The sequence below is a fragment of the Scyliorhinus canicula genome, chromosome 22 (genome assembly GCF_902713615.1).
Source record: "Scyliorhinus canicula chromosome 22, sScyCan1.1, whole genome shotgun sequence".
Classification (NCBI taxonomy): Eukaryota; Metazoa; Chordata; class Chondrichthyes; order Carcharhiniformes; family Scyliorhinidae; genus Scyliorhinus; species Scyliorhinus canicula.
The window spans coordinates 10,448,517-10,473,340 of NC_052167.1; the positions used below are offsets into that span (position 1 = coordinate 10,448,517).

General features: G+C 50.7%; 1 protein-coding gene across 1 annotated transcript in view; it reads right to left on the reverse strand.

Moving 5' to 3' along the window:
• Positions 1 to 12,391: 12,391 nt before the first annotated feature.
• Positions 12,392 to 24,824, reverse strand: part of LOC119956174 (peptidyl-prolyl cis-trans isomerase-like) — a 29,411-nt gene continuing 16,978 nt past the window's right edge. Inside the window, exons 5-6 of the mRNA XM_038783102.1 lie at positions 12,661 to 12,736; positions 12,392 to 12,578 (exon numbers count right to left, since the gene is read on the reverse strand). Coding sequence (XP_038639030.1) covers positions 12,443 to 12,578; positions 12,661 to 12,736 — 212 coding nt within the window. The 3' untranslated portion in view covers positions 12,392 to 12,442. The remainder of the gene's footprint in view (positions 12,579 to 12,660; positions 12,737 to 24,824) is intronic.

The window sequence follows — 24,824 nt, forward strand, 5'->3', positions numbered from 1 at the left end:
CCTTGCCATCCGTGCATACAGAGAACATTACAAGTGCTACTGGACTCACGATCCTCAAATTGCTGCAAATATTCACCATCTACTTGCCACAGACAAGCCAAAGACCGATTCATATTTTTATGGAACTTATTTGTGGACTCGCTTTTCATTTCTAATCTGTATGAGTGTGTGTGCATGCACTACATTTAGTAACTAATAAAATCTCACTTCCTTTTACTCAATAAAGCCCGGTTAAACTGTCTCCTTTTAAAACCTTTGATTTGATTTGATTTATTGTCACATGTACCGAAGTACAGTGAAAAGAATTTTTCTGCGGCTGAAGAACGTACACAGTACGTACATACGTACAAAAAGAATAATCAATCGAGTACATTGACAAATGGTACATCGACAAACAGTGATTGGTTACAGTGCGGAAGAAGGGGCCAAATAAAGCAAATACATGAGCAAGAGCAGCATCGGGTGTCACAAATCGTGTTCTTATCGAGAACAGATCTGTCCGAGGGGGAGTTGTTGAGGAGTCTTGTAGCTGTGGGGAAGAATCTGTTCCCATGTCTGGATGTGCGGGTCTTCAGACTTCTATACCTTCTGCCTGATGGAAGGGTGTGGAAGAAGGCAATTCCTGGGTGTGAGGGGTCTCTGATAATGCTGTCTGCCTTCCTGAGGCAGTGGGAAGTGTATACAGAATCAATGGGAGGATGGCAAGCTTGTGTGATGCGTTGGGCTGAGTTCACCACACTCTATAGTTTCTTGTGATCTTGGACCAAGCTGTTGCCATACCAGGCTGTGATGCAGCCGGATAGGATGCTCTCTATCGCATATCTGTAGACATTTGTGAGAGTCGATGCAGACATGCCGAATTTCTTTAGCTTCCGTAGGAAGTTGAGACATTGTTGGGCTTTCTAGACTTTTGCATTAATGTGAGTGGACCAGGACAAACTGGTGATTAAACCTTGTTGCGGAGCCAGTCAACCCTGCTTATCCAGACGGTGACAAATCGATGGGTCTCGTCTGGATCAACGACCTTTGGGAAACTCACCCGAGGTTGGTCACGAGGGCTTTGGGTCTGGATGTGGAAAACACTGACGTTCAATGAAATTTGTGGTTCATCAAACACCCAACAACATGCGGAGGAATAAACTTATTCAGGCTAATGCCAACATGATGAAAAATACTTTCAAAATCAAAACTGGTTTGGGTACAATTGCAGAGTCAAGGGGGATAAAGCAGGAGAAAGTTGCAGGGAAAGGATAAGGATTCCCCGCATGGACGCCTGTGGATTGGAAAGAGATTGAGCAGGGGAGTGCCGAGCATAAGAGTCTCGCAATATGCGGACGATTGTTTATATATCTCAGACCTGGTGGGCAGCAATGGAGGGAGTATGGTGATTTTGAGGGAATTTAGCCGATTTTTGGGGTACAAATTGAACATGGGAAAGAGCGAGGTGTTCCTGATCAATTAGTTAGAAGGCAAGGGAGGAGATAATTTTTTTTCCCTATTAAGCGGCAATTTAGAGTGGCCAATCCCTATCCTGCATATCTTTGGAATGTGCAAACTCGACACAGTGACCCGGGGCTGGGATCGAATCTGGGACGTCAGTGCATTGAGGCAGCAGTGCTAACCACCAAGAGGAGGTTAGGGAAGTTGGCGTTCAGGATACCCTGGGGGCGGGTTTTAGGTATCTAGAAATAGAGGTGGTGCAGAGTGGACCCACCAACACAAATTGAACTTGGCATGATTAGTCGACGGAACAAAGGCGGATTTTAAGAGTTGGGATGTGTTGCTGCGTGAAGACGGTGAAAATGACGGTGATTCCCAGGTTCTCGTTTGTGTTCCAGAACCTCCTCTTTGTTCCCAAGTCCTTTTTCAGGAAGGTGAATGGGATATTCTTAGTGTTAGTGTGGAGTAGGGGAGACCCTGCAGGTGAGGTGGGTGTTGCTAGAGAGGGGGCGGTGGGGCAGTGCTGGGATTGCTGAATTTGAGAAATTATTATTGGGCGGAGAGCATTGCAATGGTGAGGAAAGGGGTGGTGGAGAAGAGATTGGTTTGGTGCGGATGGAGGCAGCGTCATGTAGGGAACGGGTTTGAGAACTCTGGGCTGGTTTAGCACAGTGGGTCAAATAGCTGGCTTCTAATGTAGAACAAGGCCCGCAGCGCAGGTTCCATTCCCGTACCAGCCTCCCCGAACAGGCGCCGGAATGTGGCAACTGGGGGCTTTTCAAAATAACTTCATTTGAAGCCTACTTGTGACAATAAGTGATTTTCATTTCATTTCATTCTTAAGTGCCTAAAGAACTCTATCCCCACCAGCCGGCGTTCCCGGAACCTTGCGTCCAGCCCAGCCGGCGCAAATCTACGGTTGTCACATATCGTAGGGCAAACTGGACTTTCTCAAGACTGAGAAACCCAGCCAATGCGCTAACCCAGGTCTCCGATTTTGGGGGCTTCGAGTCCCTCAACGCTAGCAATATCTGTCTCCGGGCTATGAGGGAGGCAAGGGCCAAGACGTCAGCCTGTCTGGCCCCTTGGATTCCCGGATCTTCCGAAACTCCAAAAATCACCACCTCTGGACTCTGCACCCATGATTTTAGTACCATGGACGTTACATCTGTAAAACCCTGCCAAAATCCCCTAAACTTCGAGCATGCCCAAAACATGTGGACATGATTGTCTGGCCCCCCCCGCAAACCAGCCCTTTACCCAAAAAACTTGCTCATCTGGGCTACTGTCATGTGTGCCCAGTTAACTACCTTAAATTGTATCAGGCTGAGCCTGGCATATGATGAGGACGTATTGACTCTACTCAAGGGATCTGCCCACAGATCTGCCTCTTATCTCTCCCCCTAGCTCATCTTCCCATTTGTCCTTTAGCTCCTCTATCTGAGTTACCTCCCACTCCATGACTTTTGTAGATATCCGATACCTTCCCCTCTCCCACCCCCGTTCTAGAAATTACCCTGTCCTGTATCCCCGTAGCGGTAGGAGCAGAAAGGTCGAAACCTGCCCTTGCAGAAAATCCGGTGCCTGCAGATACCAGAATCCGTTTCCTGCTGAAAATTCAAATTTCTCCTCTAAATCCTTCAAACAGGTGAAGCTCCCATCTATGAATAAATCCCCCATCCTCTTGATCCCTGCTCTCTGCCACCTCCAAAACCCCCCGTCCAGCCTTCCCGGTACAAACCAATGATTGTTACAAAGGCCCTTGGTAAAGATGGGGAGGCACTGGAAAACAAACAGGAATCTGGGGAGACCTATCATTTTCATGGTCTGTACCCTTCCCGCCAGTGACAGCGGGAGAATGTCCCACCTTTTTTTAAAACATAAATTTAGAGTACCCAATTCATTTTTCGAATTAAGGGGCAATTTAGCGTGGCCAAACCACCCACCCTGCACATCTTTGGGTTGTGGGGGTGAAACCCACCCAAACACAGAGAGAATGTGCAAACTCCACACGGACAGTGACCCAGAGCTGGGATCGCACCTGTGACCTCAGCACTGTGAGGCAGTAGGACTAACCCACTGCGCCACCGTGCTGCCCATGTCCCACCTTCTAAAGTCTTTCTTCGTTTGCTCTGCTCAGCTCAGATTTAGCTTATGCAATGTCACCCATGTGTTGTTCCTCGTGTCTTAATAAAGCTCGTAGTCTCAAATGTGGAGAAGATGCTTTATTGTGAATTCATTCTCTCTTCAGAGTTTAACATACGGCTACCTCAAGTGCTGCCTGCCTGCTTGTGTGTCTGTCCTGCTATCAGTTCTGCCTTCCGTGAAGTGTGTCCTCACTTCCTGTCCCGGTGTATTTATATGGCTCTCCCGTGCTCCCTCTAGTGTTTGCTCAGTTGTATTGCATCTAGTTAACTTGTGATCACCACATCCCCCTTTTTCTCTTTACATATTTTCTGTACATCGTTAAAGAAAATTGTACATTCTGTCCCGGTGTATTTATAGCTCTCCCTCTAGTGTTTGCTCAGTTGTATTGTATCTAGTCAATCTACGATCACCACATCCCCCTTTTTCTCTTTACATATTTTCTGTACATCGTTAAAGAAAATTGTACAAAACAGTTACTTATGATATGCGTATCTATACAAGTGATGGTGCTATTGCATATTTTACAAAGCCAATGTATTTATGTGTCCAATCTTAATAAAAACATTTATGAGTCCAAACTTGATGAATTTGTTCAGAGCTTTTTTTGTTTTTGTTGTTGATGACATGGTGATATTGATATTGCAACTCCGTTGTGAATGTTGTTGGTGTTCCTTGTTATTTTAAGTAACCAATGCGTCATCCCGAGGTGTTTGCATGGTCGAACCACTGATATTGACTGACATGGACTTTTTTCTGTGCTTGTGGTATCGATGTATTATCACATCTGCCTTGAAAGCTGGTGTGCTTGCTTGTTCTAGAGCAGATGTGAGTTTGTGCGATTCGTTGTCATCCCATGGCATGTTTGTAGTCTTGTCATTGTTTTGCAGTGTGCTGTGGCATTGTCCTTCATGTGCCGAGTAGTACCATTGTGTACAAGTCGTTGTTTCATTTCTGTTGTTTCTGTCGTTCCTGTCTTTGTTGTTTTCGTTGCCGTTCTTGTTGCTGTTTTTGTCGTTTCTGTCTTTGGTGTTGTCGCTATCTTTGTTCCTGACTTTGTTGTTTTCGTTGCCGTTCTTGTTGTTTCTGTCTTTGTCGTTGTCGCTATCTTTGTTCCTGACTTTGTTGTTTTCGTTGCCGTTCTTGGTGCTGTTTTTGTCGTCGCTATCTTTGTTATGCTTCATGTTGCTTTTGTTCTTGCTGTTGTTGTTCTCGTTTCTGCTGTGCTTCTTTTGGCTTTTGTTTTTCTTGTTATGCTCTATGAGTGTCCCGTGTGGATAATTTGAGTCATTGAACATTTCGTCTCGAGAATGGTGAGAATGATCTGATGTTGCATCGGTGCTGGTGACATCAATCATTTGTGGAGGATTTGATTCCTCATCTTTGCTTTCTTGGTGCTCCTCTTCTGGAGTCAACTTCTTCTCGATTTCATTTGACGCGGTCTCTCTGGATTCTTGGCGCTCCTCGTCTGGAGTCAAAAACTTCATGATTACAATTGACGTGGTGTCTGTGGACTCTTGGCGCTCCTCTTCTGGAGTCAAAATCTGCATGATTTCAGTTGACGTGGTGTCTCTGGACTCTTGGCGCTCCTCTTCTGGAGTCCAAATCTGCATGATTTCACTTGACGTGGTCTCTCTGGACTCTTGGTGCTCCTCTTCTGGAGTTAAAATCTTCATGATTTCTGTTGATGTTGTCTCACTGGACTCTTGGTGCTCCTCTTCTGGAGTCAAAATCTGCATGGTTTCTGTTGGCGTGGTCTCTCTGGACTCCAGGTGCTCCTCTTCTGGAGTCAAAATCTGCATGGTTTCTGTTGGCGTGGTCTCTCTGGACTCCAGGTGCTCCTCTTCTGGAGTCAAAATCTGCATGTTTTCTTTCGGCGTTGTCTCTCTGGACTGTTGGGTGGCCCGACTCTGTGCTTCTGTACAGACAAGCTGAGAACTGTCAGTCTCGCTGTGATCCTGTACATCGAGTGTGATCACCTTGTCACTGTTTTCGCATGCAGTGGGTAGAGGTACATTGTCTTCTTCTTGTTCATGTGAGCTTGGTAGACGTTCTTAGTCTGCTTGCGGTTGCTCAGATACGGCGGGTTGACCTTCATGGTCTTGTTCATGCATGGTGTTAGTGGTTAGATGTACGTTGACTTCTTCTTGTTCATGTGAGCTTGGTAGACTTTCATAGTCTGCTTGCGGTTGCTCAGATACAGCGGGTTTACCTTCATGGTCTTGTTCATGCATGGTGTTCTCTAGGGAGTGTTTGCTTGCATCCCTTTTGGAGTCTTTCATCACTCGCACTGTGGAGCCTGTCATCGCTCGCTCTGTGGAGTCTTTCTGTGCTCTCTGTGTGGCGTCGTCTTCGTCTTGGGTATTGCTGTCATCCAATGTATCGACGAGCTGCCATGGCATCATGGTGTTGGATTCATCTACCACGAGTAGATTCGTGTTGAGCTTTGCAACCGTGTCGCTGATGCTGTGATCAGCATATCCAAATAACTCAGCCATGTCTGAGTAGTATTCTTTGAAACCCAAATCATCTTGGTTGGCTTCTTCTACCACGAGTTGATTAGTGTTGAACTTTGCGACCATGTCGCTGATGCTGTGATTAGCATATCCGACTGACTCAGCCATGTCTGAGTAGTATTCTTTGAAAACCAAATCATCTTGGTTGGATTCATCTACCACGAGTTGATTCGTGTTGTACTTTGCGACCGTGTCGCTGATGCTGTGATTAGCATATCCGACTGACTCAGCCATGTCTGAGAGGTAATCTTCGAAAAACAAATCATCTTTTGTTGTTTCGGAATTCTTTTTGTTCCCTTCACTTTGGGTGGTGCAGACTGCTTTCTTCAGGGTGTTGTGCAAGTTGTTTTTAACTGTTGGTTTAAGTTCAGGCGTTTTTCTGTGTTCTGAGGCAAGAAAATTTGGTTTTACCACTTTAAGTGTCTTGTTTTCAATTTTCGGGCATTTCCCTTTTAAGTAGGCGTGGTCGGGATGCTCAGACGTCATGACGTCACGCGTAGGAATGAATTGCGCATGCGCAAATCGGCCTTCCTCCTTCGCTGTGCGGTTTTGTGTCCATTGCGCATGCGCGGCTTGCGCATGCGCATAACGATCCGCGACCAAAACTTTTTGAGACTGCGCATGCGCGGCTTCCGGTTCCGGCGCATGCGCAGACGCAATTTGTAGTTCTTTGCTTACCGGAGACTGCAAAATGTGCTCCGACGCCATTTTATCGCGGATTTCAGCGTTTCTTTTTTCTAAAAGTTGTAAGTTACCTTTTCTTTCCGATCTGGACTGGATTTCAGCGTTTTGGCTTTGTGAAAAATTCATGTTATTTCTTCTTTTTGATCTGTACTTTTCATTCGCGATTTCTTGTTCTTTTCGTGATTTTTTAAGTTTTGCATCACTCAGCCTCTCTGCAGTTTGGCCTCTGAGCATGTCTTGCTGTTCAAATTCCTTACAGTACTCTTCAAATTTGTTTAGTATTGTTTGTAAGCTGTTTCTGTCTTCACCTTTTGAGTATTTAAATCCATTATAAACTTTCCTAGCTTCATGTCCTTCGATGAGCATTGCTATTTTAGTTTCGTCTGAGGCTGCTGCTGCATCATTAGCTATGATACCTAAATCGAACCATTGTTTAAACATTTTCAGACATTTCTTACATTGCCAGTCGTGTCCAGCTGAAGTGGGTATCCAAGGCACATCCTCCCATCAGCGATGTCTTCCGTATGACAGAGAGACCGTATGTTCCACCCCCCCAACCCCCGCACCCTCGTCCTGCCCCCCGCCTCCCCCCGCCCCCCCCATCCCCCCCTCCCCCCCTCCTCCTCCCTCCCCCCTCCCCCTCCTCCTCCCTCCCCCCCTCCTACTCCCCTCCCCCTCCCCCCATCCACCCCCCTCCCCCCCCCCGCTCCTCCCCCTGTCCCCCCCTCCCCGCCCTCCCCCTCCTCCCCGCCGGACCATCCCCTGTTGCTATATTTACTTGCTATAAATATAGCGGTTAATAAGGTCGCCTTTCTTAATCTTAATTATGAATATGCTTTCAGAGTCGCCAGGTATCTCTTGATACCTGCCACAAGGTTCAACTGCAATACCGATGAAAAAGCCAATACACCAGTTAGTTAGTTCAAAGTCAATGGCTAATTTATTTACACACAGTATGATTTACTCATGCACAATAACACTACAGGCTAAACTATGTCTATCACTAACACCTATACTTAACTTCAGGTGCCCACTTAGGTCAGAGGAACAATGGCCGTTGTTCTGATATGAGGCTGTTGGGTTCGAAGAAGTAACAGGAGAACAGCTAAGGTCGTCCAGCTGGTAGCGAGCGTTGAACTTGAACTTAGTTGCTTCTGGTGGTGCAGGTGGAAAGGTCTCACCGGTTGAGAGCCAATTCCAAGAGGCCGAACATAGGGTGGGGGTTCCTTCTTCTACTCGGAGGGGCTTCGCGTGCTTTTAGGCGGGCCTTAAACTTGGTCCCAATTAATTCGGCAGCTTCTTGATCACTACCATCGATCTGAGCCAATAAAGGGGAGGGTGCCTCGATGGCTGGGCGTGTCCTAAGTGGCCGTTGGCCTTGCTTTGTTTGTGTCTTCTTGTTGGGGTAGTGGCGCTGGAATGTCTGGGACAGTATCGGCTACCTGAGCACTTGTTCTTTGTTTATCGGAGATGGGACATCAATATATAGATCGGCCTAGAGTTTCGGTTCCGTCTGCAGACTGTCTTCCAAATACATATTCAGGCTCTGTGCCTGCTTGTTCCTTTGCGTTGTCCATTTTTCCCTGTATGCTCTGCGAGTGTCCATTTTATATACTGAAAGTGAGTATCCCAGATGGCTACTCCCCTTCCAGTCCCTAGATGCTCTTAGCGCCATCACCAGTGGCTCTATGACCAGAGCAAACAACAGCGGGGAGAGGGGACAACCATGCCTTGCTCCTCGGTGCAGCTTAAAATAGCTCGACATCAGCTGATTCGTTCGTACACTTGCTACTGTTGTCTGGTACAGCAGCCGAACCCAATCAATGAAGCCCTGCCCAAACCCGAACCGTCCGAATACCTCCCACAAATAATTCCACTCATACCGGGTCAAAGGCCTTTTCCACGTCCATAGCAACCACTACCTCCTATCCCACCCTTTCTGAGTGCATCATAATAACATTTAAAAGCCTTCTAACGTTGGTCGTTAGCTTCCTGCCCTGAACAAACCCCATTTGGTCTTCCCGTTAACACATCCGGGACACAATCTTCTATCTTTGAGGCCAAGATTTTAGCCAACAGTTTAGCATCAACATTCAATAGGGAGATTGGCCTGTATGACCTGGATAACTTTGGATCCTTCTCCCGCTTCAGGATCAGTGAGATTCGAGGCCTGTGACATTGTTGGGGGAATGACATCCCGCTCCCTTGTCAGCTGGACCCACCGCAAAATCTGTTTCCTTGGCCAGGAACCGGTGTATTCGCACCACCAATGCCCTCGGCGGTTCATTCACTTGCGGCTTCCTCACAAGCGCCTATGCACTCTGTCCAATTCCAAGGGTCGAGTAAACACCCCATCCCCCATCAACTTTTCCGGCATATTCCCACATATGCTGTTGCGTTCCGATCCACTCGCTGCCTTCTGGGAGGCCGATGATCCTCTGGTTCTGTCTCCGGGACCTGTTCTCCAGGTCCTCCACCTTCTGCTGCAACCTTTTCTGGTGGTCCCTCATCAGCCCCACCTCCGCCTCCAACGCGGTTAAATGGTCCTCGTGCTCGGCCACCTTCTGGATCGCCAATCCGTGGTCTTCCAGCCCCGTTCACCCGATCGATCGTTGACTTAATCGGGTCTGCACCTTCCTTCTTTTGCTGGTGAAGCTCTCCTGAATGAACTCCCCCAGCTGTACTGTTGACCACTGTGCCACCAAACCGGGATCATGCCCCTCCGCTCTGCTTTCCTGTGTTGCAGGTTCTGCACTCACCTTCTTTGCTGCACTATTTCTCTTATATGGCCACTTCTGGTCCTTGTCTCCATATACCCGTGGGGGATTTCTCCTCACTGTCTCTCTTCACCGATTTTCCAATAAATTCCTAATAATTCGGGAGAATAGATCCAAAAGGTCCGTCACGAGTGGGAGCTACCTCTTATCCATGGCCGCTACTGGAAGTGGGTGAGAGATTTCATGAGGCAGCCGTCCTCCTGGAGTTGCAGGACAACTCGTTGTCAGAGGACAATATAGGGGAGGGAAGGGCGTCGGATATCTACAAGGAATTGATGGTAGACTGCGTACTCCAGTGGAGGAAATGGGAGGTGGAGCTGCGAGGGGAGGGTGCGGGCCTTGCAGAGGGTGAAAGTGTCCTTGGCGGGTGTGAGATTGAGCCTCATCCAGTTAAGGTGATGCATAGGGCCCACAAGACGGTGGCGGAGAGATGAGCATGTTCTTTGCAGGAATGGAGAGAAGTGTGTGCGGAGAGGTCCGTGAATCACATCCACATGTTTTGGGCGTGTCCAAAACTGAGGGGTTTCTGCAGGGATACTCGGATGTTATATCCGAGGCTCTGGAGTATGGGGCATCTGAAGATGGCGATATTTGGTATGTTGGAATATCCAGGAGTCCAGGTGGGGTTGAGGCCGATGTGTTGGCATTTGCCTCTCTGATAACCCGGAGACAGATTTTTGTTGAGTTGGTGGGACTCGGAGCCACCAAAGGCAGGGAATAGATGAGTGTCCTGGCAGAATTCCTGCTGTTGGGGAAGGCAAGTTCGCTTTGCGGGGGTCCGGTAGAGGGGTTCACCGGAGGAGAAACCAGTCATTCATTTCCTCAAGGAGGTAAAATTGGGAAGGTGAGATGTTGGTATTGGGGGAGGTTGGGGATTTGTGATTGTTCAGGTTGATGTTTTGGTCTCCTGATATTTTGCTGCATGTATGTAAAAAGCCCTGAATAAAAATATTGTTTTTTTAAAAAGTGAGCACCTCACACACCCCAAGTGGACTCCCATGGGTAGGCGGCCATGTGGGGGTTGTTGCCCAGCAACCCAATCAGACCTTGATGCCTGTGGGAGGCAACACCCCAGAGACAGGAGCCAACACCCAAACATCCAGAGGCTGGGCCTCAACACTGGGGACAGTTCGGTGACCAGTTGGTAGGTGTGTGCACCGGAGAGGGGACCAGCGCCCGGTCTAGGTAATGTTATGTGTGGGTGTCTGGGGTACAGGACCTGGGGTCACGGACTTGGCACCACGTTGCAGGAGGTAGATACCCGCTCCCGGCTGGCTGTCCAGGTCACCGCAGCCGAGAACTTCTACGCCTCATGATCATTCCAGCGCTCGAGCAGGGGCGTATGTGGCATCTCACAAGCCACAGCCCACAAGTGTATCCATAATGCGGGAGTGTGGGGTGCCACTCCAGATGGGCCAGCACAGTCGGATGAGGATTTTGTGGCAAATGGACATGTGGGCAGAGGGATGGGTCAGTCTGTATGGCATTAACAACTCACGTGTGACAGGTCATCAGGATGGGGATTGGTGGATCCTCACCTCTGCACCGCATGCCGACCTCCATGCTGGAGCTGAGCGAGGGCAGTGCCAGGTCCATTCTTGGTGGGGGGGTGGGGTCTGGTTACTCTGCTGAGGTTTTAGTTTGCTATGTTTTTTCTCAAATTCTATTTATTAATTTGTAGTTATCAATTCTTTTTTTTTCCAATTAAGGGCAATTTACTGCCGCCAATCTACCTACCCTGCACATAAGAACTAGGAGCAGGAGTAGGCCATCTGGCCCCTCGAGCCTGCTCCACCATTCAATGAGATCATGGCTGATCTTTTGTGGACTCAGCTCCACTTTCCGGCCCGAACACCATAACCCTTAATCTTCAAAAAACTATCTATCTTTATCTTAAAAACATTTAATGAAGGAGCCTCTACTGCTTCACTGGGCAAGGAATTCCATAGACTCACAACCCTTTGGGTGAAGAAGTTCCTCCTCAACTCAGTCCTAATCTACTTCCCCTTATTTGAGGCTATGCCCCCTAGTTCTGTTTTCACCCACCAGTGGAAACAACTTGCCCGCATCTATCCTATCTATTCCCTTCATAATTTTATATATTTCTATCAGATCCCCTCTCATCCTTCTAAATTCCAACGAGTACAGTCCTAGTCTACTCAACCTCTCCTCGTAATCCAACCCCTTCAGCTCTGGGATTAACCTAGTGAATCTTCTCTGCACACCCTCCAGTGCCAGTACGTCCTTTCTCAAGTAAGGAGAACAAAACTGAACACAATACTCCAGGTGTTTCCTCACTAACACCGTATACAATTGCAGCATAACCTCCCTAGTCTTAAACTCCACCCCTCTAACAATGAAGGACAAAATTCCATTTGCCGTCTTAATCACCTGTTGCACCTGTAAATCAACTTTCTGTGACTCATGCAGTAACACACCCAGGTCTCTCTGCACAGCAGCATGTTTTAATATTTTGTCATTTAAATAATAATCTCGTTTGCTGTTATTCCTATCAAAATGGATAACCTCACAGCTTTGGGTTGTGGGGGTGAGACCCACGCAGACATGGGAAGAACGTGCAAACTTTACACGGACAGTGATCCGGGGCCGGGATTGAACCTGGGACCTTGGCGCAGTGAGGCAGCAGCGCTAACCATTGCGCCTCCATGCTGCCCTTTCCATTATTGTGCTAACATCTCTTTCCCGGTATGTTCCATATACACTAATGTAAATAATGAAATGCCAACAAATACATTTTTAAAAAATAGATAGCTCTGCTTTCAAACCCTGACAAAACAACATTTTTAAAAATGACAGCACAAGCAGAAGTGTAAATGATCACATTTTATTTGAATTGGATATTTCCATTTGCAAATACAATTAGTCAAGCTGCCCACAATCAGAGATGGTAATTTTCTTGCTGGTTTTGCCACTTTGGCTTCCGAATGTTTCCATCTTCTTCACAACATCCATCCCGTCAATCACTTTGCCAAACACAACATGTTTCCCATCCAACCTGCAAGATTCAACAACAGACATTAGTGACCATTGAAAGCTGCAGTGAAAACTTAGTGAGAGAATATTAAGATTACACTTACCATGCAGTTTTCACGGTGCAGAGAAAGAACTGGGATCCATTTGTATTTGGCCCAGCATTAGCCATGGACAGGATACCTGGGAACAGCAAGATAACAAGAAATAAGCATTCCATAAATGTGTTCAGTTTCCTCCCCTGGATAATTTGCATTTATTGTCACATGTACCGAGGTACAGTGAAAGTATTTTTCTGCGAGCAGCTCAACAGATCATTAAGTACATGCAAAGAAAAGGAAATAAAAGAAATAATAATAGTGACAATCCTGATTCTTTTGCTTTCAGTCTGGTCTCAATAAAAGTTGAGACGGATTTGCAGGTATCAATTATTGTTTATTTTTAACCAGCTAGTCTGGGTGACTCACTCTATTGGGAGAGCAGAACACAACCATGTCTCCTGAATCTTCAAAAGCCCAGAGTGCACAAAGGACAAAACATTTCCGTACAGATACATTCAAGTTGCATCAAATTTCACATGCATACGACCAAATAAGGCAACAGTAATGAATGAAAAATTTCCCATCGGCTTCATAATACTCCCTATACACTTCATAACCTGGCCATATATCCGGATTGGCTCATTTCACATTCCTCTGCCCTGGGCTCACTTCACATTCTTCAGCCCTTGTTGGGGGGGGGGGGGGGCTTTCACTCAGCATTCTCATCCTAGCAATTACCCATCCAAGCCATGCTTAGCCCAGTTCCTTTGTTCCGGCCTCCACATTATCCTAACTAATTATCCCATTTTGTATCTCATTGTTTGTTCAATTCCTCAATAGGGTAACACAAGATATACAATGTAACTAGATAACACTGGCATCGAGTGAAGCATACAGGGGTGGAGTGTTAATCAGGTCAGTCCATAAGAGGGTCGTTTAGGAGTCTGGTAACAGCGGGGAAGAAGCTGTTTTTGAGTCTGTTTGTGCGTGTTCGCAGACTTTTGTGTCTCCTGCCCGATGGGAGAAGTTGGAAGAGTGAGTAAGCCGGGTGGGAGGGGTCTTTGATTATGCTGCCTGCTTTCCCCCGGCTGCGGGTGGTGTAGATGGAATCAATGGATGGAAGGCAGGTTTGTGTGATGGACTGGGCGGCATTCACGACTCCCTGAAGTTTTCTTACGGTCTTGGGCTGAGCAGTTGCCATATCAGTATCATACCAGTTTATATTAGTGTGTGAAGAATTAATTTTTTTAAAAAAACATTTTTTATTAAAGTTTTCACAAAATAAGGGCAGCACGGTGGCCTAGTGGTTAGCACAACCGCCTCACGGCGCTGAGGTCCCAGGTTCGATCCCGGCTCTGGGTCACTGTCCGTGTGGAGTTTGCACATTCTCCCCGTGTCTGCGTGGGTTTCGCCCCCCACAACCCAAAATGTGCAGAGTAGGTGGATTGGCCACGCTAAATTGCCCTTAATTGGAAAAAATAATTGGGTAATCGAAATTTATAAAAAAAAAAAAAGTTTTCACAAAATATAAACAACAAAACAATATTAACAAAACCATGGTAAAAAACCAAGACAACACCCACCCAACTACAAAACTGCAAACAAAGAAGAAAAACAAAAAAAAAAGCAAACAACAAAAGGGAAAGAGATAACACCCGCCACATCCCACAAACCCATGTACACAGTTCTCCCTCCCCCCCGGTTGCTGCTGCTGCCGGCCTATTTCCCTACCGTTCCGCCAGGAATTCCAGGAAAGGCTGCCACCGCCTAAAGAACCCTTGTACTGATCCCCTCAGGGCAAATTTTACCTTCTCCAATTTGATGAACCCCGCCATATCATTGATCCAGGCCTCCAGGCTTGGGGGCCTTGCATCCTTCCATTGAAGCAAAATCCTCCGCCGGGCTACTAGGGACGCAAAGGCCAGGACACTGGCCTCTTTCGCCTCCTGCACTCGCGGCTCCACTGCACCTCCAAAAATTGCGAGTCCCCAGCCTGGCTTGACCCTGGATCCCACCACCCTCGACACCGTCCTCGCTACCCACTTCCAAAACTCCCCCAGCGCTGCGCACGCCCAAAACATATGGCCGTGGTTTGCTGGGCTGCCCGAGCACCTAGCACACCTGTCTTCGCCCCCGAAATACCTACTCATCCTCGTCCCAGTCATGTGGGCCCTATGCAGCACCTTGAACTGTATGAGGCTAAGCCTCGCACAGGAAGAGGAGGAATTCACTCTTTCCAGGGCATCCGCCATGTCCCCTCCTCAATCTCCTCACCCAGCTCCTCTTCCCATTTACCCTTCAGTTCTTCTACCAAGGCCTCGTCTACCTGCATTACCCGGTATGTGTCCGAAATCCTCCCTCCTCCAACCCACACCCCCGAGAGCACCCTGTCCCGTACCCAACGTGGGGGCAGCAAGGGGAACCCCTCCACCTGATGCCTGGCAAACGCCCTAACCTGCATGTACCGAAACATGTTCCCCAGGGGGAGCCCAAACTTCCCCTCTAACTCCGCCAAGCTCGCGAACCTCCCCTCCATGAACAGGTCCCTCAACCTCCTAACCACTACCCTGTGCCAGCCTCGAAATCCGCCATCAATGCTCCCTGGGACAAACCGATGGGGTTCCCCGTATCGGTGTCTCCATCGAGCCCCCCACTTCTCCCCTATGCCGTCTCCATTGCCCCCATATTTTGAGGGTAGCCGCCACCACCGCGCACGTGGTATACCTCGTTGGAGGGAGCAGCAGCGGCGCCATTACCAGCGCCTCCAGGCTCGTGCCCACACCGGACGCTACCTCCATCCTCTTCCATGCTGCCCCTTCCCCGTCCATTACCCACTTACGCACCATCGCTGCGTTGGCAGCCCAGTACTACCCACAGAGGTTGGGCAACGCAAGTCCCCCCTATCCCTGCCCCATTCCAAGAAAACTCTTCTCACCCTCGGAGTCCCATGCGCCCACACAAATCCCGTAATACTCCTGTTGACCCTCCTAAAAAGGCCTTCGGGATAAGGATGGGGAGGCACTGGAACAGGAACAAAAACCTCGGGAGCACCGTCATCTTAACGGACTGCACCCTCCCCGCCAGTGACAGCGGTAACATATCCCACCTCTTAAACTCCTCCTCCATCTACTCCACCAGCCTTGTGAGGTTGAGCTTGTGCAGGGTCCCCCAGCCACCTTGACTCCTAGGTACCTGAAGCTCTTCCCTGCCTGCTTCAGTGGGAGCCTACCAATCCCCATCTCCTGATTCCCCGGGTGCACCACGAACAACTCGCTCTTGCCCAGGTTCAGCTTATACCCAGAGAAGCCCCCAAATTCACTAAGAATCCTCATCACCTCCGGCATCCCCCCCACCGGGTCCGCCACAGGTCGTCTGCATAAAGCGATACTCGATGCTCCTCCCCACCCCGCACCAGGCCCCTCCTGTTCCCTGACTCCCTCAACGCCATGGCCAGTGGCTTAACTGCCAACAAAAAGAGCAAGGGGGACAGGGGACACCCCTGTCTCGTCCCCTGGTACAGCCAAAAGTACTCCGACCTCCTCCTATTCGTGGCTACACTCGCCATCGGGGCCTCATAGAGCAACCTCACCCAACGGACAAACCCCTCCCCAAACCCAAACCTCTCCAACACCTCCCACAGATACCCCCACTCAACCCCATCAAAGGCCCTATCAAGCCTTCTCCGCATCTAATGCCACCACTATCTCCACCTCCCCTTCCAAAGCCGGCAACATAATAACGTTGAGGAGCCTTCATACGTTTGTATTCAACTGCCTTCCCTTCACAAACCCCGTCTGGTCCTCATGAATGACCCCGGCACACAATCCTCTATTCTTGTGGCTAAGATCTTTGCCAGCAGCTTGGCGTCTACATTTAGCAGCGAGATCGGCCTATATGACCCACACTGCAGAGGGTCCTTGTCCCGCTTCAGGATCAAGGAGATTAGCGCCCGTGACATAGTTGGGGGCAAAGCCCCCCCCCCCCCCCCCCCCCCCCCCCCCCCCTTGCCGCGTTAAAGGTCCGGACCAACAGGGGGCCCAACAGGTCCGCATACCTTTTATAAAATTCGGCCGGAAACCCATCCGGCCCCGGCACCTTCCCCGACTGCATGCTCCCTATCCCTTTAACCAGCTCTTCCAGCTCAATCGGCGCCCCCAGTCCCTCCACCTGCCCCTCCTCCACCCTCGGAAATTGCAGCTCGTCCAAGAAGCGCCCCATTCCACCCCCCTCCACTGGGGGTTCAGACCGGTACAGTTCCCCATAGAAGTCCCCGAAGACCCCATTAACATCTACCCCCTACGCACCACCTTCCTAGCTCTATTCGTCACTCCCCCAATCTCCCTGGCCGCGTCCCGCTTTCGGAGCTGGTGTGCCAGCATCCTGCTCGCCTTCTCCCCATATTCATACACCGCCCTCTGTGCTTTCCTCCATTGAGCTTCCGCCTTTCTGGTAGTCAATAGGTCGAACCTGGCCTGAAGGCTACGCCTCTCCCCCAGCAATCCCTCCTCCGGAGCCTCCGCATATCTCCTATCCACCCTCACCATCTCCCCTATCAGTCTCTCCCTCTGCTCCGCCCTCTCCCTATGGGTACGGATGGAAATCAACTCCCCTCTAGTCACTGCCTTCAATGACTCCCAGACCGTCCCCACTCGGACCTCCCCGTTATCGTTGGCCTCAAGGTACCTCTCAATACACCCCCAAACCCTCTCGGCCACCTCCTCATCTGCCAGCAGCCCCACCTCCAAACCAAGGTCCCTCTCCTCCCCCAGCCCGAGGTCCACCCAGTGCAGGGCATAATCTGAAATGGCAATGGCAGAGTATTCAACATCCTCCACCCTCGAAACCAGCCCCCTGCTCAGGACAAAAAAAAAAATCAATCCTCGAGTAGGCCTTATGCACGTGGGAAAAAAATGAGTACTCCCTGGCCCTTGGCCTCGCATACCTCCAGGGATCCACCACTCCCATCTGATCCATAAATCCCCTCAACACCTTAGCCGCCGCTGGCCTCCTACCCGTCTGGGACTTGGATCGATCCAATGGGGGATCCAGCACCGTGTTGAAGTCCCCCCCCATGATCAGACCCCCCACCTCCAGGTCCAGAATGCGGCCCAACATACGCCGCATAAACCCCGCATTGTCCCAATTTGGGGCGTAAACATTCACCAACACCACCCGCTCCCCCTGCAGCTTACCACTCACCATCACATACCTCCCGCCACTGACAGCCACCACATTTAACGCCTCAAACAACACCCTCTTTCCCACCAGGATCGCCACCCCCGACTCTTCTCATCCAGCCCTGAGTGAAATACTTGGCCCACCCATCCCTTCCTCAGTCGAACCTGGTCCGCCACCTTCAGGTGTGTCTCTTGGAGCATGGCCACATCCGCCTTCAGCCCCTTCAAGTGCGCAACACCCGGGCCCGTTTGACCGCCCCATTCAGCCCCCTCACATTCCAGGTTATCAGCCGGATCAGAGGATCCCTGACCCCCTCCCCTGCCGATTAGCCATAACCCATCCCCTGCCCACCAGCGACCCCCGCCCGGCCAGTTCCCCATGGCGGCAACTCCCCCCTCCAGCATCCTCCAGCTCCTTCCTGACCATTCCAGCAGCAACCTGGTACCCCCCCACCAAACCAGGCTAGGACCCCTCCTATCTGTGCCCCTCCCTTCATAGCACTCCCATGAGCCAGCTAACGTCTGCTGACCCCGGCGACTCCCACCCTACCTCCGACTCCTCCCCACGTGGGACTACTCCTCCTCCTTCGTGCCCATCAGCAGGCCCTCCTCCCCCCCCCCCTCCCGGCTCTTGCGCGGGACAATAACAGCCAGCAACGGCCCGCGCTTCTCAGCCCCGACTCCGTCCCCATCATCCCACAGTGCGGGAAACCAGAGAAAAGCCCGTGCTTTCGCCCTGCCCAACCCCGCCTCCTCTAGGGCAACTCCCATTGCCAGTCACCCCCACCAGCACCCCGCACTCCCCGTTTACCTCCCTGCCCGAACCCATCCACCAGACCCATACAAAAAGACATAACGACATCACCCCACCCACCCGAAAGCCAACCCACATCTTGCATTAAACAGAGCAAACACAATTACATTATCATACAAAATCCCCCATCTTAGACCCTCAGCTTGAGTCCAGTTTCTCGGCCTGCACAAAGGCCCACGCCTCCTCCGGGGACTCAAAATAATGGTGCCGGTCCTTGTAGGTGACCCACAGACACGCCAGCTGCAACATGCCAAACTTCACACTCCGTCTGTGGAGAACCGCCTTCGTCCAGTTAAACCCGGCCCTCCGCTTAGCCACCTCCGCACTCCAGTCCTGGAAGATCCACACCTCCGTGTTCTCCCACTTGCTGCTCCGCTCCTTCTTGGCCCACCGGGGCACGCACTCACGATCCACGAACCGGTGAAACCGCACCAATACCGCCCGCGGCGGCTCATTCGGCTTGGGCCTCCTAGCCAGAATTCTGTGGGCCCCTTCCAACTCCAGGAGCCCCTGGAAGGACCCAGCTCCCATCAGCGAGTTCAGGACAACAACCACGTAGGCCGCCAGGTCCGACTCCTCCAGCCCCTCCTGAGGCCCTGGATCCGCAAATTCTTCGGCCTCGACAGGTTGTCCAGCTCCTCGAACCGCTCCTGCCACCTTTTATGGAGCGCCTCGTTCATCTCCCCCTTCCCTGCCACGGCTTCATCCTCCCTATCGGAGGCCTGCTGCTGCAGCTCCCGGATCGCAGCCCCCTGGGCTGTCTGAGTCTCCATCAGCTCTCTGGTGGTAGCCTTCAGTGACTCCAGCAGCTCCACCTTATATCATGGCTGATATTTTTCTCATCCCCATTCTCTTGCCTTCTCCCCATAACTGCTGATCCCCTATTGATCAAAAACCTATCTATCAACTTCTACCATGGAGTGACTTCTACCATGGAGTGAACAGTCGCACATTTAGCAGCTCCCGCTCTTCGTGGTTTTTTTTAACAGCTTTTAAGCTGGATTTCTGTGGGAATTTTGTAACGTAAGTGGATAAAAGTGAGAGGAGCTATTTTATGGAGCTGCACCCAAGAAATAATCGTTAAAGAAGAAATCAAAAGTTGGTTGGAAGTGAAGTTCAGAGTTTTGTGGATGCAATGGGAGAGAAGCAAAGTTCGACCACGGCAGCTCAATGGACGATGGATCAGTGGGTTAAATATTTGGATGAGAAGCTTGCCCGGCATTGTGAGGAGTGTGCGGAGGACCTGATCCGGGCGGTGGCCTCTATTCAGGAGGTGATCGACCGGGTGGAGGAGAAAGTGACGACCCAGGGACAGGCGATCCAAAAGTTGCAGGTGCTGGGGGCGGAACAAGAGGAGCAATCCATTGCGATGGCATTGGAAATTAATATTTTACAGGATCAGCAGAAATGGTTGTTGGAGAAGGTGGAGGACCTGGAAAATCGTTCTCACAGGCAGAATATCCGGATCGTCGGGCTGCCAAAGGGAAAGGAGGGATTGGATTCCGGTGCGTATGTGGGAAAGATGCTGGAGCAGATGCTCGAGGAAGATGCGTTTGACAGGCCATTGGAGGTGGACCGGGCTCACAGGGTGTCCAGGCGTAAGCCCCAGGGTCGTGAGCCCCCGAGGGCGATGGTGGTCATGCTGCATCGGTGAATGTTTATGCCCCAAAGTGGGACGATGTAGAGTTTATGAGGCGAGAGGATCCCAGATCTGGACTTGCACCGGCTGATTATAGTGGTGGGGGGGGGGGGGGGGACTTTAACGCTGTCATTGATCCGGGGATGGACCGGTTGAGTTCAAGATCGGGGAGAGTGTTGGCCGTGGGGAAGGAGCTGAAGGGGTTTATGGAGTGCATGGGGGGAGCGGGTGAGGGCTGACATTCAGGGGTGGAAGTAAACAACACAGGTGAGGTCTGGGCCGCCATGCTATGGGAGGCACTCAAGGCAGTAGTCGGGGGGAAGTTTATATTGATTCGGGCTCACAGAGAGAAGGAGGAGCGAGCAGAGATGTCAAGATTGGTGGCCGATAAGGCAGAACGGTGGCTCAGTGGTTAGCATTGCTGCCTCACGACTCCCGAGGTCTCAGGTTCGATCCCAGCCCTGGGTCACTGTCCGTGTGGAGTTGGCATATTCTCCCCGTGTTTGCGTGGTTTCGCCCCGACAATCCAAAGATGTGCAGACTTGGTGGATTGGCCAGGCTAAATTGCCCCTTATCGGAATAAATGAATTGGGTAATCTAAATTTATGGAAAAAAAAAGATTGGTGGACGAGATTATGCTGGTGGACAGAAGGCACGTGGAGGCCTCTGAGGCAGGGTTGTTGAAGGAGGCAGAAGCTCCAGGTGGAGTTTGGGCTGGTGTCCACAAGGAAAGCAGTGGGGCAGTTGTGGAGGGCCAATGGGGCTGTGTATGAGAATGGGAAGGTGAGCAGATTGCTGGCCCACCAGCTTAGGAAGCAAGAGGCAGCGAGGGAGATTGGCAGGGTGAAGGATGGCATGAGTGGAGTGGTATTGGACCCAGTGGGGGTGAATGGGGTGTTTGAGGAGTTCTGTAGGAGGCTTTATGAGTTAGAGCCCCCATCGGGGGTGGGGATGTGGGGAGGGAATGAGATATTTTTTGGACGGGCTGGAATTTCCCAGGATGGAGGAGGGCCTGGGAGCTCCCATTGGATTGGTGGAGGTGATTGAGGGCATGAGGGCAATGCAGGCAGGGAAGGCCCCAGGCCTGGACGGCTTCCCAGTGTTTTTTTATAAAACATTTTCCGGAGACCTGGGGCCATTGCTGGTGAGAGCGTTTAATAAGGCGAGGGAAAAGGGTGAGCTCCCCCCTATGTTGTCGCCGGCCTAAATACCTCTGATCCTGAAGAAAGACCCGGAGCAGTGTGGGTCCTAATGCCAAATATCGTTATTGATAGTGGATACCAAGTTGGTGGCTAAGATTCCGGCCTTGCGGATTGTGTGGTGGAGGTGATTGGGGGAGAGGGGGGAAGGGGGGGGCAATCAGGGGATGGGCCATGGGGTTCGGGTGACCCCCTCGGGGCCTGGTGTCCCGGCACAAATTGCCTTTGTCAAGATCTGCAAGGCAGCCATCCTACTGCGCTCACCGCCCACTGTGGCCCGTGGTTGCACAGAGTGACAGTGGTCATATGGGTCCCACCCTGCAGCAGGGTATCACAAAGGAGGAGCTCCACATGAGCTCCAGCAGGAATGTTCCGGACGGGGGCAGCAGAGCATATTGCTGGCATAGGTAGGGCCAGCCACAGGAATCACTGCTGGCAGGGACGGCTGCCAGGGATGGGGGAAAGAGGGGAATATGTGGGGACAGGAGCTGTAGCGCTGGCGGGGGCGACCTTATAGATGGTGGACTTGGTTGTGCATGGGTACGTTGAAGACTGGCTGAGCAGGGACATGTGTGGCACTGCCCACTCACCAGGCCTCTTCGGTTGGGGTCGAGGGATACCAGAAGGGCACGTCTCGTCACCAGGTGACCCTTCAAGGCACAAGACATGATACAAGATTGGACTGTGGGTTGGGGTGGTGCCACACGTGCCATGGGGAACCTATTAGTTAGCGGGGCCTCACTTGGGTTACCAGATGCTAACCTGCGGCTTGCCCTCTCTCGGGGCCCACTGACCAGGTCCAGTGACCGCCACTCCGTGATGGTGAGGGGCCGCAGATCTGGCGGTTCCCCCTCCGGTCTCCTCTCACTCTCTGCGTTGTACGCAGCCTTCTCCTGGGGATGGGGGTTTACGGGTGTGCGGGACGGGGATGGTGCCAAGGGCACGGTGCTGGTGGCTGCCCTGAGGAGGTCGTGCCACTTTTTACGGTACTGCTGGCCTGTCCTGGTGGTGTGACCCATGGTGCTCATGACCTCTGTCATTGGTGCCCAGGTCCGGTACATGGCGGTGGGTGGCAACCTCCTTCCCACCCCAGGGTAAAGTGTGGCCAGCCTCTCCTTCATGGCGTCCAGCAGGGTCTCCAGCTCTGCCTACGCAAATGAGATGCCGCTCTTCGGGTTGCCATCTTGTTGGCTGGGGTGAGTGTGTACAGTGAGTGGAGTACTAATATCCGGCTGCAGATTGTCAGCCTCGAGTGGCAAACCCGACTCCGGTGAATCGGACACTGTTTTTCATTGGAATCGTCCGACTTCCATACGATGAATATACTAGTCCATTAACCGTTCCTGAATTGCTCTGGGACCGGCGGCAATTGTGTTGTCGTGGAAGCCAACTGATTCAGTCTCAGCATCAACACTTAGTCTTTCAAACTGAGAATCCCACCCCTACACTGTTTATTATGGTTTGTCCATAGAACATAATCAATATTTAATATTAGCTTCTGTTGCTATTGGAAAGAGTCCTATAGCTCTGGTGTTGTTCTGGTTTCCTCTATTAGAGGATATAGCTTCTGCATCCATTCTCTCCTATACTATTCTTCAACCGTCTAAATTCATGGGAATACGAGTAGGGTTTACACAAGCTCGCCCCATCCTCTTCCTCCTCCAAGTGCCATGCCACAAGAGGCATTTATGACCATGGATATCTCTCAGATAGCTCCATGATTGCTTGGCAAAGTACTGCAGTGCTTTACTGTTACCTTCTGCAATAGGACTGAGCTGGAAACTCTGCTGCTCTTTACCATCTGCCATCAGGCGTATTGGAAGAATTTAACGGCTGATAATCAACCCATTAGAAATAAGTTTTCCATGGCCACCAATCCTGATGTGGGACTTAAACCGAGAGGTAGGGAAGCTGTCACAGCGACACAAGATCTCCCTCTGTCTACATCATTTAAGCCATTAATAAGTGTAAGCCTTGGTTTTGTGGACAAAGCTGTCCAGGGCCAGATGATTGTGGATTTAAAACTCACTCCAGAGAGTGAGCTAACATACAAGGATGTTGTGGAGTATTGTTCGCCCAAATGTGCACGTGCAGTGACACAATAACCAGAAGTATAGCAGGTAAGGCAGATGAATTTAGAGCACTTATTAGAAGTAGTATGTTGTGGCTAAATGTGGTTAAAAGGGCAGGATTGACAGCTGAATGTTGGAGGTTACAGATATTACAGGAGAGATAGAGGGGGATGTAAAAAGGATGGGGGAGTAGCATTACTAGTCGAGGAGAATACTATTGCCAGACTGCGGGAGGACATCTCCGAGGGCTCATACAATGAGGCAATCTGGGTATAGCTCAGCAACAGGAAGGGGACAATCACAATGTTGGGCGTTTATTACAGGCCTCCCAACTGCCAGCGAGAGTTCGAGGAGCAGATAGGCAGAGAGATTTTGGATAGGGGCAAAAGTAACAGGGTTGTTGTGTAGGGGATTTTAATTTCACTTTATTGACCAGGACCCATTTAGTGCTCGGGGCTTTGGCTGTGACAGAGTTTGTAAGGTGTATCCAGGAAGGCTTCTTGGTGTGATATGTAGGTAGTGGGCAGCACGGTAGCATGGTAGGTAGCACAATTGCTTCACAGCTCCAGGGTCCCAGGTTCGATTCCCGGCTGGGTCACTGTCTGTGCGGAGTCTGCACATTCTCCCAGTGTCTGCGTGGGTTTCCTCCGGGTGCTCCGGTTTCCTCCCACAGTCCAAAGATGTGCAGGTTAGGTGGATTGGCCATGCTAAATTGCCCTGAGTGTTGGGTGGGGTTACTGGGTTATGGGGATAGGGTGGAGATGTGGGCTTGGGTAGTGTGCTCTTTCAAAGAGCCAGTGCAGACTCGATGGGCCGAATGGCCTCCTTCTGCACTGTAAATTCTATAGTCCAACTAGGGAAGGGGCAGTACTGGACCTGGCATTGGAGAATGAGGCTGGACAGGTTGAGGTTTCAGTAGGGGAACATTTTGAGAGTAGCGACCACAATTACGCAAGTTTTCGGTACTTTTGAATAGGGATGAGGGCAACCCTCATGTTAAGTTGCTAAACTGGTGAGAGGCAAATTACAATAAAATTAGACAGGAGTTGAAGAATTTGGATTGGGTGCGGCTATTGGAGGATAAATCAACATCTGCAAAGAGGGAAAGTCAGAGGGGGCCTGGCTCTACCGAACCTACAATACTACCACTGGGCAGCAACGGCAGAAAAAGTGAGGGGATGGGTACAAGAACCCAACACAGGTTGGGTACAAATGGAGGAGGCATTCTGTAAAGGAACAACCCTCTGGGCCCTGGCCACAGCAGCACTTCCATCCTCCTCAACAAGATACACAACGAGCCCAGTGGTAGCGGCCACGCTGAGAACGTGG